Genomic DNA, 16,300 nt, shown 5'->3' with positions numbered 1-16,300 from the left:
TATTATTGTAATTTTGGTACGTGCTGGCTGCACCTTCTCAGAGAACTACAACTAGATCACATGACATACATTCTCTTCATGGATTCATACCGTCCCTCCCAGCTAACTCAGCAAAGAGCTGAGCAACTTTGGCCTCATTCCACTGTTTCAAAGACAAAAAATAACTCACAGTGTGATCAGGCCTAGAAAGACATTTTGATGATGTTTAAATTTCCCCCAGGAAAAATTTTGCTTCCGTTTTGTTGAGACTGGCTATTTCTGTACAGGCCTGAATATATGTATGTTGTGTTCTGAAATGGAATTTACAGCAAAAGCGCACTAAAATGAACAACATGGTAATGTGCCATGAGGACTTTAAACAAGTATGTGTGGCACTGAACTTCTCTGGTCGGTCACCTGGTAAAGACAGTGTCCATGAGTCACTCTGTCCAGCGGGTGTACACACACATGGTGCTCTCCTTGATTCAAGGCCAGGAAGCACCAGAGAGAGCTCCAGGATTTTATGAATGACAGAAATTGTGCTCCGTCTTCCATTTATGTACTTATGTTTATATCTGGTACAAGCTTCAAAAATTGCTGAATTTTGAATGGACTGTTTCTCCTTTTTTTAATGTTTCCTTAAGAATAACTCCTCCCCTCATCCCAGATGGAACAAACTTTTAGGCGTTCTAATCTGGAACAAGTGAGAGGAAACACGGGGCACTAGGTTCAGGATGGTGAGAGGCGTGTTAGTTTGGGGAACAAGGTAGGACAGCGGCTTAGGCATGAGATTCCACTGAGACGGGGTAGTGGTGTAGCATAATGGTAAGGAGCAAGGCTCGTAATCAAAACGGTTGCTGGTTCAAGTCACCCCTGAGGCACTGCTGTTGCATGCATTACCCCAAGCCCCCCCCCCCCCCCCCCCCCACCAGACACACACACACACACACACACACACACACACACACACACACACACAAATTCACAGCATCCAACGTAAGTGTACCTCTACCCAACACTAAAAGGCCCTGGCCTACATTCATACCCTGTAGTTGAGTTACATGGTTTTGCAATCTTCTCAAAGTCATTTTTCTTGCTGTTATGTAATTCATAGCTCAGAGGCTAAAGGTATGACTTGATTTTCAGAATAAATAATATTTTTCATGCATTTCACCTTACCTTTCATTGATTTAACATATGTACATATATGCTATAAACAATTTTAAGTGCATACAGAATGTGGTATATTAATTGTATTCATTGTAATGATTGCATTAAAGTAGCATGTAGCATGTACAGAGCATGATTCCTAATCAATACAAAGTCTTATATTTCATTTTGATAAGTAAGGGTGGCAGTGTATCATAGGGGTAAGGAGCAGGGCTCATAACCGAAAGGTTGCTGCTTAGATTCCCCACTGGGGTACTGCTGCTATCCCCTTGGGCAGGGTACTTAACCCAGAACTGCCTCTTTAAATATCCAGCGGTATAAATGGATAATATGTAAAAATTGTAACGTATGTAAGTCATTCTGGATAAGATGGTCTGCTAAAATAACAATGATATAAAGTACAGATAGGTGTCAGACAAAACAGTCTTTTGACAACTCTTCTCACAGAAACAGTAATGTACCATACCCGTTGAGTCCAATGCCTTTAACAGGAGGCTAAAATGCTTTGCCCTGTAAGACCTTCCTACTATATTGTCTAAATGGTAGACTCAATGCAAACTGTTTAATCTACCCAGCAATTCCATGAAAGGTCAATGCTCATTTACATACGAACAGCAGTTAGCCACATGCATTTCTCATACAGTTACGAGCCAGCCCTCCTCAAATCTGGTTTACTTTGGAGCCTGGATCTGGTTCCCTGTGTGGTATTTTTGGCACGGCAGTTGAATTTTTATGTGAAGTTTTGTTTCTCCAAGAAAGAAGGTTTTAATGATTTGACTATGGGTAATGTATAAGGCTTTACATCGCAGTCAAAAACAACATTAGTTTTGTAACAGTATTGGATTGTGTGCCATGGAGATAATATCAGCTTTAAGCTGGCTACCAGGACACTGGGAGATAAGAGAGAAGACATTTTCCAAAGGTTATTTGCTGTCTTGATGTCAGGCACAGGAAGCAGAGTAGGCAAAAGTTAATGGAAATGGACTATTTCAAGCTGATGTAATGCTCTGAGGGAGAAGATGAGCTATTATTGAGTTCCTGTTGTTTCTTCCTCCTGTCTCCTCTAACTGCGGTGAAATGAATTTCATTTACTTAGCAAAAAAAAAAAAAAAAAAAAAATGAAAGCACAGCCGTAAGTTGCTGCTTTTTATAACTGTTGTGACATCTCAGCGAATTATGCGTTGAAATACGTTCTACCCTTTCAAAACAGCTTGCATTTTTCCTTCCATATATGTGCGTATGCTCATCTTTTGGGTGAATCTGCAAAAGGCCTGTTTGTTGTCCTGGGATCCAGAGCATGCACTTGAGGAGGGGGAGGCAAGTCATTCTTTTGGTAAGGCTTTGTGGATGGCTTGGCATATTTGGAGCACACTACACTGAAATAGCAATACATTTAAGACCATCACTCAAACCGTACAGTGCAATGTGTTTTGAAATGTAGCAATTGTTGTTGAAGACTTCATGCGGTTTCAAAAGCAAACTATGAAGTCTCTCTCACAGTACATTACCATCAACTGTGCAAATACGGGCACACAGACGTCTGCATGGCTGCACATTGTCTTCTGCTCACGGACTGTATGGATGTGAACACCAGGCACAGCTGCATCTGGGCAATTCTATGCGGGAATCTCTGCATCTCTAGGAAACTTTCAGAAACATGCCTGCTAGATAACCTGTGCCAACTTCTCCTGAAATATATACTGAAGGCCGACATCAAACCACTATTCATCTCTAAAGTACAAATACCCTTTTAGCCCACCAGTAACCTTGTACTGTTCTGTTGGTACCTTATCAGTTTTAGGATTGATTATGTTTATGGTTTAGGAGAAATGATCGGGTTGTTTTTACAGATTTGTCACCCAATGATAGACACAGTATCATGTTTTTTTTTTCCATTTTATTGGTAAAGTTGGATTTAGTAGACAATAGACAGTCTACCTGGTGTACAGAAAGGGAAGTGCAAATGTCTGCACAAATAGGAACCTCAAGATCAAGGCTTCCCACTGCTGCTGGCCTTTTGGGAGATTCTTGTCCTTCTAAGCTTCACTTTTCATTTTGTTGGCATCAGGAGAGAGTAACAGTGACCCTTGACAGTGGCTTTTATAACAAAGATGCATTGTGCGAAGAGCAGGCCTGTATTGTTTTACATCTGAATGCTTTTGGACCGAGAGCATCCTGGTGTATCTCCTGGCTGTCTTTGACACATTTGAGCTGAGCGCTCAAAGTCTGAGGGGGACCTTGGTAAGGTGAGACAGTTCTCTCTCTCCACCTGTCACTGTGCAGTTGCGGTCACAGCATTCCAATGCCTGCCTTTGGCCCACTGTTGCCTGGAAGAGACGTTGGACTGGATGTCACCCAAGAAAGCAGGGACTGAGACTTGTCAGACTCAAAATGCTGATCACTAGAGGGAAGGAAAACTACACCTCAGGCGTGAAAGGCATTTTAAAGCCTTTATTTTACACTCAACTATACAGCATCTAGGCGGACATAAATCTTCAGCAGCTGAGTGCAATTATATGCCCGGCAGTTTATGTTCAGTTTACAGCTGAGCTGAATGACAAATACAAAATGCAGTGGCTGGCAGTCAGTAAATACAGTATGGTAAGATGCTTAGGCAATGTGGCTGACACCCGCAAATAAGCAAAGGGTGTGGGGGTGGGGGGGTAGTGGTTCAGATGAGCAATTACCATGGTAATATTGCACATTTGGCCTGCTCAAGCCATCAACTGTTTTCGCAACTGCTGGTTTCAGTCCAGGGGCATGGACGGGGGTGAGGGTTCATCGTGCTCATCGTTGTGCTAATCGTGAGACGATGTCATAAAGCAGTACTGCAGAACATGACACCTTGGCAAATGGCAGACTCAGCTAAAGCACTACATCCTTCTCTCTGCAGGCCACTGTGCTGCGTACATCTCTCACTTTAATCATCTTGAACTTCACAAAAATAATAAAACACCACTCTTTGGCAGGATCAGACTGCAATAAGCGAGCGAGGTTTAATGTGGCGCTTGTTCACACGGTTTCTGCTGAAACTGAATCTGGCTAATTATCAGCGGCAAGGACAGAGCTCTGGAACGTCTTTTGTTCTGATATAATCGGCAACACCAGGGGGATAGTGATAAGATTCATGTGAGGGAATGGTTTTTGGATCCCTGCAGGACGTTGTGGTACGGCATGTGCAAAGAACACGGGAAGGAAAGGATGTTTCTGAGCCATTAGGCCGACCTCGTGGGTTTCAGGTCCCCAGACGTACGATCCAAAGGCACTGAAATGCTTTTTTGTTTCCTTTTCTGTATTTTGGACACATTGACAGTGTGGTACACATGGTTTTACTTTGTCCTGCCCCCGAGCCTTTATGGTAAAAACTATCCAAACCTGCCAATACAGTAAACGAAGAGAATTAATGATCCCACACACACAAACTTTTCAACTCCAAGCAATACGGTTGTAAGCTGTAAAGTGTATTTAGGCTGGAAACAAAATATCAACAGCAATTACATAATTTTGTTGTTCTTTTTTGGACAGATTTTAATGTTCTTAGTATCTTTTATAAAAACTATGTGAACGATATGCATGTATGTGACCTTATTTAACGCCATACTCACATCAGTATACTAAAAGCACTGTTTAACCTCTATGTCCTGACCCCAGCTATAGTAGCTGTAGAGTTTGTCTTCTGGGTCTCGGCTGTTAGTTTGGAGCCTTGGATAAGTTTCTAATGGCTCCCTTTCCCTTTGAAAATAGCCTACCTGTCTTTCAACAGACTCATTAAAACATACATGGTCACATAAAACTCTCATTGCTGCTAGTTTCTCAAATGACTTTTTGTACCCCCTTCATAATCGCTACTTTCAAGTTCGGTAGCTGCAGCTCTCCGAATGCTTGGACAGCACCGGGGACTTCCAGTGTGTAGTTTAGCTGGGTTCCCAGCATGTAAAAGTTAACAATGCGTGTAATCGTTTTACTCTTCCGACTGAGCAATAACAGACTGATGTTGCTGATGGAAAGCACGGGGGAGAGCTAAATGAAAATGACTGTTATAAAACAAATTAAAAATAAGAGCAAGAATAAGAGCCGAATAAACCAAAACCAAAAGGAGAATGCTTGTGGTGAGACAGTTGTAAATACTTAAATAAAACTTAGATATTCTTACAAGGACCAAAAGATCCGGGTCTGATGCAGTGTTTGAGATTCACTGAAACCTTAAGCATGGTATTTTGAAGAAGAGGCTTCTGGACAATTGAATTCTCATGCCATGAAATACAAACGCATACTACAACACATAACATCATTTTATATACAACAATATGTATGAATATGTATAACACCAAAGCTGACTGAATTAACAGATTTTCACTCTTTTTTCATAACAGGCCCACCAGGAAAACGAGGAAGACGAGGGAGACCTGGGGAACCTGGTAAGTGTCCCTACACGTGTAGGTCATTTTCCTAATATCTCTGACACGACTACACTGTGTGCTTTCTGTATGTAACCACAGAGGGTATTTATGAGGTGTGCTTGTCTTATATGTTTTATTGAAAGAGCATATTCAGACTTTCTTGTTTTAAGTGAGGAGACTGAGCCAAAGTAATAAAACCATAACTTATACAGTATACTACACTAAGGCTACATTTGACACTTAAAAATTATGTCTCAAAAATCACTAATGATTTTCTTTTTACTTATGTATTTATTTATTGATTTTCTTTTTGTTTGCAATTGACTCTATGGCAAAAAAAAAAGTATTCAAAATCTTGATATTTGATCGTGTGCAGAATGATTAATATATATTTTCTCCTTGGTAGATTCTGAGTAGATGTGAGCATTACATTAAAGGTTTCAGGGCATCAGACTTCATGTCTCCTGAGTTTTAAGAAACCCCTCTTAATGACTACAGTGGACTGCACAATAAGAGTGTAGTACTAATTTTCCCAGTAAATCTGTTATAGTGCAGGCCATTTGCCCACTGAAAAGTTTGGGCGTGTATCCTGTCACAGCTGGTTCCAAGTTCCTGGACCTCCGGAGAGATTCTCTCTCCTGGCTGGCCCGCCAGCCCAGTTCAGCTCTGTCCAGCTTCTTCTGGGGAGACCGTGTCTGTGGCTTTACTCCCTATGATAGTATGCTGTGAAAAGGATATTGTAGCTAATTAATGGTAGGAAAACATATAAATCATAAGACTTTGAATTCATAATGCGGCAGGGGCTAATAGGGAAAGCTAATAGACATTGGAGCCTTGTACTGTACGCATGAGACGCTGCTGCTGCCGAACTGCCAGCTCGTTGGAACAAAGGTATTCCTGTCTTTAAAAAATTGGAATGACTGAAAAAATCTGATTCCTGTTTTCAGTAGGATAGTGCCATGATCTGGTAGCTACACTATAGCAAAGGCAATTAACATTGTTCCTGTTACTGAAAAAAAAAAACTGAAAAGACTCCGGTATTACCGTTGTAATTCCAACGACGGCTTTAATGTCATTTAGTGAAAGGGAGACAGGGAGAGACGCCTTATTTGAAAGTTCTCTGTTGTTTCAGGTTCTCCCCTTTGATTTGTCCAAATGAATTTTGAATTTTGTGTATGGCACCAAGTGTGTGCCTTTCCTTTTAAACAAAAGACATGGAACGCTGCGGTCTGGCTTCGAGCCTGTCCTCCCCTTATTTACATGTAAAGAGAGAAGGAATGTCTTAGCCAGCAGCTCAATGTTCCATTCTAATAAGATTGCGAGTGAGTTCTGTTATAATGGAACAGTTTATACAAGGTTTTAACTCCATTCCAAATGTTTCTGTTACTGATCAGCTCAGAATCAGCACGTGTTTGATAGAAATCTATAGGGACTATGGAGAATTTCAGTAAAATCCAGTGAGCAAGTCAACCTGAAACACGGAGCCACAGTGGCTCCAAATGCCCCCAAATAAGATAACACTATCAGACTAAACCCTGCAGCTTGGGCTTAGTCCCAGCTGAGGCATCTGCCAACAATGACTGGCAGGGTAGGGGTGTGTATGTTGGCAGGGTCTCCTCGTCTCGCCACTCGGGGGCACCCCGCAACTCATCACGTGCCTGCAGGTTGTACACATGACATCACTGGTGATGCACCAGCCCTCCAAACCGTGATCCACTTCGCTGTGGTGCGCTGTGCAACTTAGTGGTGGGAAAAGTAGCCATCGTCTGATGGAGGGTTGAAGGGTTGTACCGTCTCACTTCAGCACTCCTGCATGACCGCAGAGGTGGATTCAGTGAGGCAAGTGCAATGTGCAGTTGGCAATTCCAAAAAAAAAGGGTTTGCAAAAGGGGAAACAGGCATTAAGTAAGCATGGAAACTGCAGAGGAAAATGAACACAGAGGCAATGCTTTTCAATGCTCAGATAGTAGCATTTCGCTAGAACATGCAGGCATAAAGTTGTAAGGTCAGAGGAAGCTGGCCAGGTCTGCCACATGTGAGCTGCTACTGCAGGTTGCTGGGCAGCAGAACAGAAATGCTGTCACTTTCTGAGGCCTTAGATCTCCCTGGACACCTGGGACACACACCAAACCCCACCACCAATGAGCCCCAGCTGTTGGTTAATGCATGTCAGCTCTCAGTCCCCCATTTTTCTTTTCTAGCATGTTGTCGAAGGTTTATCTTTGACACGTGTGTCTGGAACGGATATAGATGTCTAGGCCAGTTACTCTACCATGAGGAGACAGAGGAGATGCTGGATGAAGCCACTGCAATCATTGACTCCAATGATGTATGTGAAGAAGTGATTTTTGATTTGTAGACATCATAAATAAATTCCTGCCTGTTACATGAAATAGCACACAGCATACCTTTGGTCCATAAAGTTTTTGCCACAGTAGAGGTAGTGGGTTTACATTCAGTTTCACATTTAGATTCTTGTAGATTTAGAGTTTTTCCTCTCAGTCTGTCAACATGCATATGACTGATGAGGCCGAAAAGAGTTTGTTTTGAAGACCACCTTTCATCTCTGGCCCAAAGACTGTACTTACAGAGTAATAAATTCAAACAGGACATCCCGCACCTGATCTGTGCTTGCATGAGTGCCATGCTTCCATCCTGAGCAAACCCAACCCCTTAGAGAGATCCGCTGTCTGTCTGAACTACCAGATCATGCTTTCATCTGGTTACACTGGGCCCAAAAACAGTTATTTGAAGGGGGAAAAAAATAAAGAAAAAAAATTATGTATGGAAAAAATATTACTGGAAAAACCCAAAGGTGTTTACCCAGAAAAGAATTGCTCAAAGCGAAGTTTGTCTGGAACACTGATGTTTCCACTGAACTGGTTGCAAAGGGGGCATGTTATTTGGAATGACCTGTTCAGTCTGCCACACACTGGTCTGGTGGTTGCAGATTCCAGCCATGGACCACAGTGGTGGACTGTGCTTTTCTGTGAATGACCCATTGGGAGGCGAGCCTGGGGCTCTGCCTTTTCATATAAAACATTTAAAAATGTGCAGCGTGACCACACACTCCGTGGGTGACTTTGTTCTGTTTTTTTTTTTTTTTTTTTTAACGTTTATCATCATCGTAAGAGCTGTTATGTTAGGCATTGGCACCTTTGCGTGCCGATTGAAGTTAAGTTCATTAGTCCAACTTCAAATTGAACTGCCTTACACAAATAAGCAAATGCTGACATAGATTACAGTTGTTGTTTTGAGAAGAAATAGATCAGTTGCCAGGGCTCTTGCAGCTGTTCATGTAAAGCATTGTGACATACCTAGGTGTCATTATAGAAGGTGATAATGGCTCACACTGTCACTTGACAGATCACATGGGGCATACTTGTCAGAGGGTACTATAGGACAAAAGTGACCTTTGGTATCGTGATGACATCATACTGTAAATAACAAAATGAGGTACCCAACAAAACACATGAAAAACACCAGTAAAGAGTCACAAATTAATTGAGCTGGTGGTTTGTAGAAGTAAAATCAAAATCAAAACTATCATTACATGCACAATAGTTTTTCTTATAATAGCAGTGCTAAAGGCATTGCAACCAAAAACTCTCCAAGGGTTGTTATTAGTTAGTTCTGACATTGCAACAATCATTGTATAACCTTGATAAACCTGTCTTGAAAGTGATCGAGTGCTAACACATCTGGCTTATCACTGTATTACAGTATTAAACTATATACTATTCCTAAACCACAAGAGTATTCTTAGCCTAATATCATTACTGCATGTTCATATTATTAACATTGGGAAATATATAACACAAAAATCCATTGTAGCTTTACAGGTTATAATGGTATGCAACATGTATAGAGCATTCATATAATCAGTCATTAGTATGTAGAGACCAGTGTGTTGAAGAAACTTTGTCCTTATTTCATCAGAAAACCACAAGTGCTTAGTCCCAGCCTGACTTTGATGCCCAGCAGATAAAAATATCTACCTTCAGTTATAGCTCCATATGCTGGGCTTCTCTATTCTGTGTGGGGGGGAGCAATAATGTGATCGATATTAGCTTTGTAGAACTGTCTAGACCCTTATAAAGCCCATTCTTCTTCATCAGCCAAATCATGATGTTCTATGGTAGAGAGCGAGGCGTATTACACTGTTCCATAGTCCTGTCCTTCTTTCACACCTATTTAGGCACCCCTACCCTTCGCATCCAGCAGATGAAAACTCACTTTAACCAGCGAGAAAAAGAAAAAAAAAAAGCAATGTAATATAAAATAAGTAGCCTCACTCAACGACCCATAAAACAATGCGATCGAAGTGCAGTCTTGAAAGCATCAAATGCACGTCTCCGAAGTGCAGCTGGTAGAGCCATTTGCACTTTACCTTACTCTGAAGTAAGCAGAGACCAAAAAGCCTCGTAAAAAACCACTGGCTTTAGGTGGAGCAGCTGGGCTCCCCTAATAAGACCCAAATATCCAAACTGATTCAGAGGGCCTTTGATAGAGTCCTGGAGCAATGCTGCCCAGATCCCTCTGAGCGTGGTAATTGGAAAAGTATGCCCACATCACCACGCAGGCTTGTGTGTGTGTGTGTGTGTGTGTGTGTGTGTGTGTGCGCCTGTGTGTCTGTGTGTGTGTGTGTGTGTGTGAGCGCACTCTTGTGCATATAGGCATGTCTGCATGTGTGTGTTAGTGAGAGAGAGAGAGCGAGACAGAGAGAGATTTCTAACAAGCGGGCAACCCTTGTAGTGAATGAAACCGGAGATGCTTCCGGAATGAAAGTCATGTGACCAGCCTTCTCATTGTTGGCAAACAGAGGAGTAAGAGGATGAGAGATGAGCATTCTGTCATTGTGCCAAGGTTAAATGCCAGGGGTATAAATAAAGCCCTAATTTTGCTGTTCAGCAGAAACGTAACTCCGGTACAGTGGGAGCGCTGAAATCAGAGGTTCCGGAAGCAGTGGCATTTTCTTTATTTATGCTGACCTCCACGCCCTGTGTCAAAGAAGGCATATATTTAGACTGGTGTGGCTCAGGGGACATCAATGGGAACTGTCTCTTACCCATATCTGTCACATACCCAATCTGTGTATTAGGTGGCCACAGTCATCACAACATGGTGTTTGAATATTATTAACATGTAATACATTATGCATGTATACAAATAATAATGTATTTCAATTGTGTAATAATTTTTCCTTCTTTTGTTTCCCTTCTAGGACCTCCTGTAAGTACCTTGGCATCTCAGCCTTTGTGATTTTACAGTATGAATGAGCCATTTCTGAAGGTAAATATTTTAACTAGATCCAAGCCTTGAAACACCACAAGTCAGCAAGCCACAGAAACTGATATATTTTTAATGTGTGTGTCTGACTCTCAAGATCTCAAATCTAATATTTGCCTGCGGTTTATTAAAAACTTCAGCTGTACCTGGATTATCTGACCGTCTGATTAAAATAATATATTTTTATCTGTGCTTCCCTAATGGTAGTGCTTTTCCTCTCCTCAAAAGGAACACAGTTTTCAATAACCTCTGCACCAAGATATATTTGTTGTCTATCCCTCCACCAGGAAGCATGTCTCACTTCATTAAGCACAGAGCAATCACAGATTATCATAGGGCATATGGAACACTCGTGGGCTCCAAAGATGAGGACAGGCCCTATATATAACGGTTAGTGGTTTGACAGTACAGGGCTGTGGTGAGGACTGGGTCAGTCGGGCCTTGTGTGCTCTGTTAAAATAATTTATGGAGTTTTAAGACGGGTTGATTAAATAGGTATGATAGCATGTGCCCCTCGAGCCGTAAAAGTGGTAAGCTAATCCATTTTGCCTCCTCTGACTTCCAGCGCCCGGCTCCCTGGGTCAGGCTTTTAAGTGAATGCAGGTGGTCGGTCTCCTGTTCTCCCCCCAGAGCAGGTCTGCATTGTGAGCTGAAATACCCTCAGCGGTCGCACACTCATAGGCTAAGCACTAACTTCTGGCAATAAAGCCATTAAACGGCGTTTCTTTCGGTAAGGGTAAACTCTTGTTTTAAGCCTTTGAAGGTATTCTGCGGCGAGCGAAGGTGGGCCAGTGGGTGACTCCGTTTTATGGGAAAACGAGGGCCATGCTCCAGTTAGCACTCTGCCGAAGAGTCGTTTAGCATTCAGAGAGCGGCCGGTCACGCTTTGATGACTTTATTTGTTTGCGTGCGTCTCCACCGGCCAGTGCAAGGCAAGCAAGGTCTCCGTCTCCGATAAACAAGCGTGGGGTTTTTGTTTTTCACCGTCGATGTGATTATGTCTCAGCGCGTTGCATTGTGTACTAATAGAAAGAAATGCGCATGAGTCACTGATGTTCACAAAAAACTTTTTTTTTTTATTTTTGTTTTTTGGACAAAGTGGACCAAAATAAATTATTCATTTCATGCCATGTTTTTTAAAATGGTAATAAAGTGATTTCATCTCTGCGATTCCCCCTATAATGCCCTCCCTGGGGGTTTTAGGAAAATACCGCCATGCATATTAGTTGAACTTTCCTGGTACATTGGCAAATAACTGAATAATTTGTACACTCTATTTTGTACCACACTGGCCCTAATTACTGCAGTGTATTCCTATTCATTGTCAATCATGTAATGTATCATCAGCTCAGTAAAATTCAAAGGGGCCCCCTGTGTTTTGTGGTTCAAAATCTGGTCTGACTATTTGCACATAGTTTGGAAATCTTTCCTTGGGTTTAATTTCTGCAATTCAGAGACCAGAATACTGATTAGCTTTCCTGTTCTTGCTTCAGTTTTTATTTGTCATACTGTTTAGCCTATCCAGCAAGAGGATGATTGTCAATTAAGTAATTATGGCTTATGGGGAATGTCATGACTGTTCTCCGCTTATTCCAGTCTTTGGATTGCATTGGAAAAGCATGGTGTGTGTAATCTCTTGAGCATTGCCTCTCACTCAGACGTTACAAAGTGAAAATAATTGGCCTGAGTATCAAACCTACAAAGGAAGAGGATGAAAAAAATTCAACATGATTATGCAGGAACTATACTACGATAATCCAAGTAAGAAATTACCACAGAACACTGGCGACACTTAATATGTCTGAAAGTCTTTTCCAAGCCATCCCTTTCTCACTTCAGCTTCAGGGTGTCTCCAGTGGTTGGTCTGAGTTGGAATCAATAGAAGGCATGGACTGGCAAGCAGCCTGTTAGGGATGCTATTGACTGTAAAAAATCTGCAAATGTGTAGCTCTCTGGATTCACTCAAGCCTGAACTTGACATGTTAGTTGGTCCCAATCATTTACTGATGTTTCTTCATGTATCACCTCAGCATCTGCTATTAGGAGGATTGCAAAGCAAGTCGGCACTAGGAAATGGGCAATGGAGAACTGAACAGCTGGAAAGATTGTGTTGGCGTGGAGCATCTGAGTACTATGCTAAACTATTCATTAATTACCGATATACAGCAAGATTTAAAAAAAAAAAACAAAAAAACACGGAAATACAATGAAAGGATGCTAAATCAATACAGAGGTGCTTTCTGTAGCACAATGCTTCGAATCCTGTTTGAAGCATGCTCTGGCAATGCTGTGAGTGTAAATAATATACTCCTTTCCTTTCTCATGATGTTGTGTCCGAGTTTGTGTTACCACTATACCTTTTGGAGAGGGAATTAGGAAAAGAAAATTCGGCAGTCCACACACGCTAATCTACCTACAGCAAACAGAAAAAAAAAAAGCATGCACAGGGAGCATAAATCACTGCAGAAAGAGATGTTCTTTCCTTTCCTGTCACTCACATCCTGGATACTGTATCCCCCCATGCCGTGGTTAATATTTCACACGGCAAGCGTGGCTGCACAGAATACCGGCTCATTTGATCATGTTACAAAAATGCAGAGGCGCCGCCGTAGAGGCGTAATGAACGGGGCTCTTTTCCAGATCCCTGATGCATGCTCAGGCTGGTATGGAAGGGACCTTTTCTTGCAGGGATTTTGAGACGTTGGAGAGGACGATCTGTCATGGCATATGAATTATGCAATTGTCTTGAAGGGATTACAGACACGCGGGTGACACTCAGGAGCCGGTTCCTCGCTCTCATGCATAATTCAGTGCACCTGTTAATAAAACATACTCCAGCTGGACTTCACTTTCATTCCTCGATGGCCCTTTTTTTGAGGAAGAATGGATCCACTTAACCCTTCTCCACCCGGCTCGCCCGTGCTCCTGCTCTGAGAGATTGCTCATGGCAGCTGGGCTTGCCACATCAGGACTGCAGAGAGCAAGCCGTTGGCTGAGACAGAGCATCTCAGCAGGACATTTGATGCATGTGAACGTGTACATGCGTGTGGGTGTGTGCTTGTGTGTGTGTGTGCGTATGTATTTATACATGCGCACTTGCACGTTTGTGTGCATGTGTGTGCTTGTGTTGGTGTGTGTGTGTGTGTGTGTGTGTGTGTGTGTGCACGCACGCGTGTGTGTGTGTGTGTGTGTGTGTGTGTGTGTGTGTGTGTGTGTGCGCGTATGCATGTGAGCGCGTGTAAGTGTTCACCTCTTTGAACCTCCTCCCTGCAGCTGAGACGTAGGCCAGCCTCACATTGAATGGGCCCAGGTCTTCGTGCCATCCCACTAATTTCCCCAAGGCTTTGGGGCACCTCCTGCCGCTGCAGTGATTCTGTGTATTCAGGCCTCTCCTTGGCTCTGCCACAGACCCCTCTGATGAACAGCCTTCACTCACACAAACTTTCAGCATGACCCCTCTCCCATCAGTCCTGCAGGTTAGTGCATGGCACGGACACCGCGACAGGGCTGCTGCCCCATTCAGAGGGACTGCAGCTGTAACGAGAGGTGGGTCTGAGCAGCGTGAGGGCAGTGCAGGCCTACTCACCCCACCAGGGGCAAATCAGAGGAGTTCATGAAGGGGAGGGGAAAAGAGAGAGAAGGAACGGTTGAGGCACAGGAATGGTCACAATCTCTCCTCCTACCCAGGCTCATTAATAAGAAATGACACAACCTCATCACTGCCAGAATGGACTATTTTTTCTTATTCTTTTTTTTTTTTTTTCCTTGAAAAGCCTGGAGCCTGCTAGAATATTTATGCAGCGCAGAAACTCAGAAATTAATACAGGCTCCTCAAAGGCAAAGCCATATACATCTTGCCAAATTCATAAATGTTTTATTCATTTATGTGAGTCAAGATATTAAAACCATAATAGTCCAAAATGTGTGGAACTGGAAATTACTGCTTTGGAATGTGTTTAAGTGTTCTTTTGGTGAAACATCCTCATTTCTCCCCTCTGCAGTGTAAAACATGAATGCTGGATGCAAACGAGCTTTTTGTCCAATGATGCAGTGTTATGGAAGTTTGCTTAATATTATTTTGCGATATAGACGGATGGAAAAATATATATCCCAGTCTTGCGTGCTATTCTGTCACATTTCGTGCTGACAGTGAGCGGAAAGGCAAAATGACTGTGCATTCCAGGACTGTGTTTGTGGTGTCTGTGATAATCCTGTAATGACTCCATAAAGGATCATCCATGCAAGGAAACAGGCACAATATGCATTACACTGGAATAAGAGTTTCCTCAAAGCTACATAACACATGCACGCATACTCACACTCACACACACGCACGCAAAAGCAGTCAAACCTACATATACTTATTAAAGAAATACTTACACATGTACATAACAGTGCAGTCACACACACACACACACACACACACACACACACACACAGTTGCAGTCAAACACATAGACACACACACTCCTTTCAGCTGTTGTTGGTGTCTGGCCTTGTATATTTTTACCCCGGGAGGAGCGGGTACCTGCTGATGTAGCAGCTGTGTGTGTGCTGTGTTTCATTAAGGTGAGGGAGTCATTTCCCAGAGCAACATTGCGGGGGACAGTTGCTACACCATACTGACAGCAGTTCCAGCTGCTCTCTGTTAGGCCCCAATCCTCCATTAGAGGTTCACAAGTGTGTTTTCATACACTGCAATTATCCATATTTTACTGACCTTCATCACCTCGGTGTTTTCCATGATCTCCTTAACAAGCTGTGACCCTCCATAACAACACCAAGCATTAGCAGAGCAGAGGGCAGAATTTTACAGTCAGGATAAAGCCATAAAAAAGCCTGCCAGATGTATACTGTATGAGTTTCGTCAGCCGGTTGCAAAAGGTCAGTGTTTTAATGTCTCATATTTTTGTCTCCAAAAATGTGCCCATTAAATTGTTGATTTGGAATAATAATAGCCGCAGAGGACATTGGCCGAGATGTTAGAACTGCAAGGCCTGACTTGTTTCATTTTAATAACTTATTCTCTATTTCCATAATGTATCGGTTCTGTTTTAAGAATTTAGGTATGTGAATAATTTAAGCAGCATTACAAGGCCCAAAGGGCAGACTACCAGATTTTGTGAAAAAAAAGACTGAAATGCAGACCTTTAGCATGATTTTGTGGGCTATTGTCACAATTGTGTAACTGAATGACATGTGCTTTGAAAGGGGAATTTAAATCTGAACCAATAGCCATTCATCTGACCACAACATTAGGAGGGGAAATGGTTCAATACCAAGGGAGCTCTAGCTGATTTGTGTCAGATTTGTAACTTTTGATAACATGCTTTCAGTATAATCTATGCATTTAGCGCATGCACTTAACCATGTTATGGCATGTAGAGTACAGGGTAGAATACAAGGCAGCTATTGTACAGCCTAGTAGCAGTTGTGGCAATGTAGCTGTTACTTCAGTACTG

General features: G+C 42.4%; 1 protein-coding gene across 1 annotated transcript in view; it reads left to right on the top strand.

Annotated features, from left to right (window-relative positions):
• The window catches only part of LOC118793407 (collagen alpha-1(XXV) chain-like), a 165,605-nt gene that overhangs the window by 85,281 nt on the left and 64,024 nt on the right, over nt 1–16,300 (top strand). The window contains exons 3-4 of the mRNA XM_036551577.1: nt 5,523–5,567; nt 10,774–10,781. Coding sequence (XP_036407470.1) covers nt 5,523–5,567; nt 10,774–10,781 — 53 coding nt within the window. The remainder of the gene's footprint in view (nt 1–5,522; nt 5,568–10,773; nt 10,782–16,300) is intronic.

Source organism: Megalops cyprinoides, chromosome 18 (genome assembly GCF_013368585.1).
Source record: "Megalops cyprinoides isolate fMegCyp1 chromosome 18, fMegCyp1.pri, whole genome shotgun sequence".
NCBI lineage: Eukaryota > Metazoa > Chordata > Actinopteri > Elopiformes > Megalopidae > Megalops > Megalops cyprinoides.
This window is presented reverse-complemented; position numbering and strand designations above follow the sequence as displayed.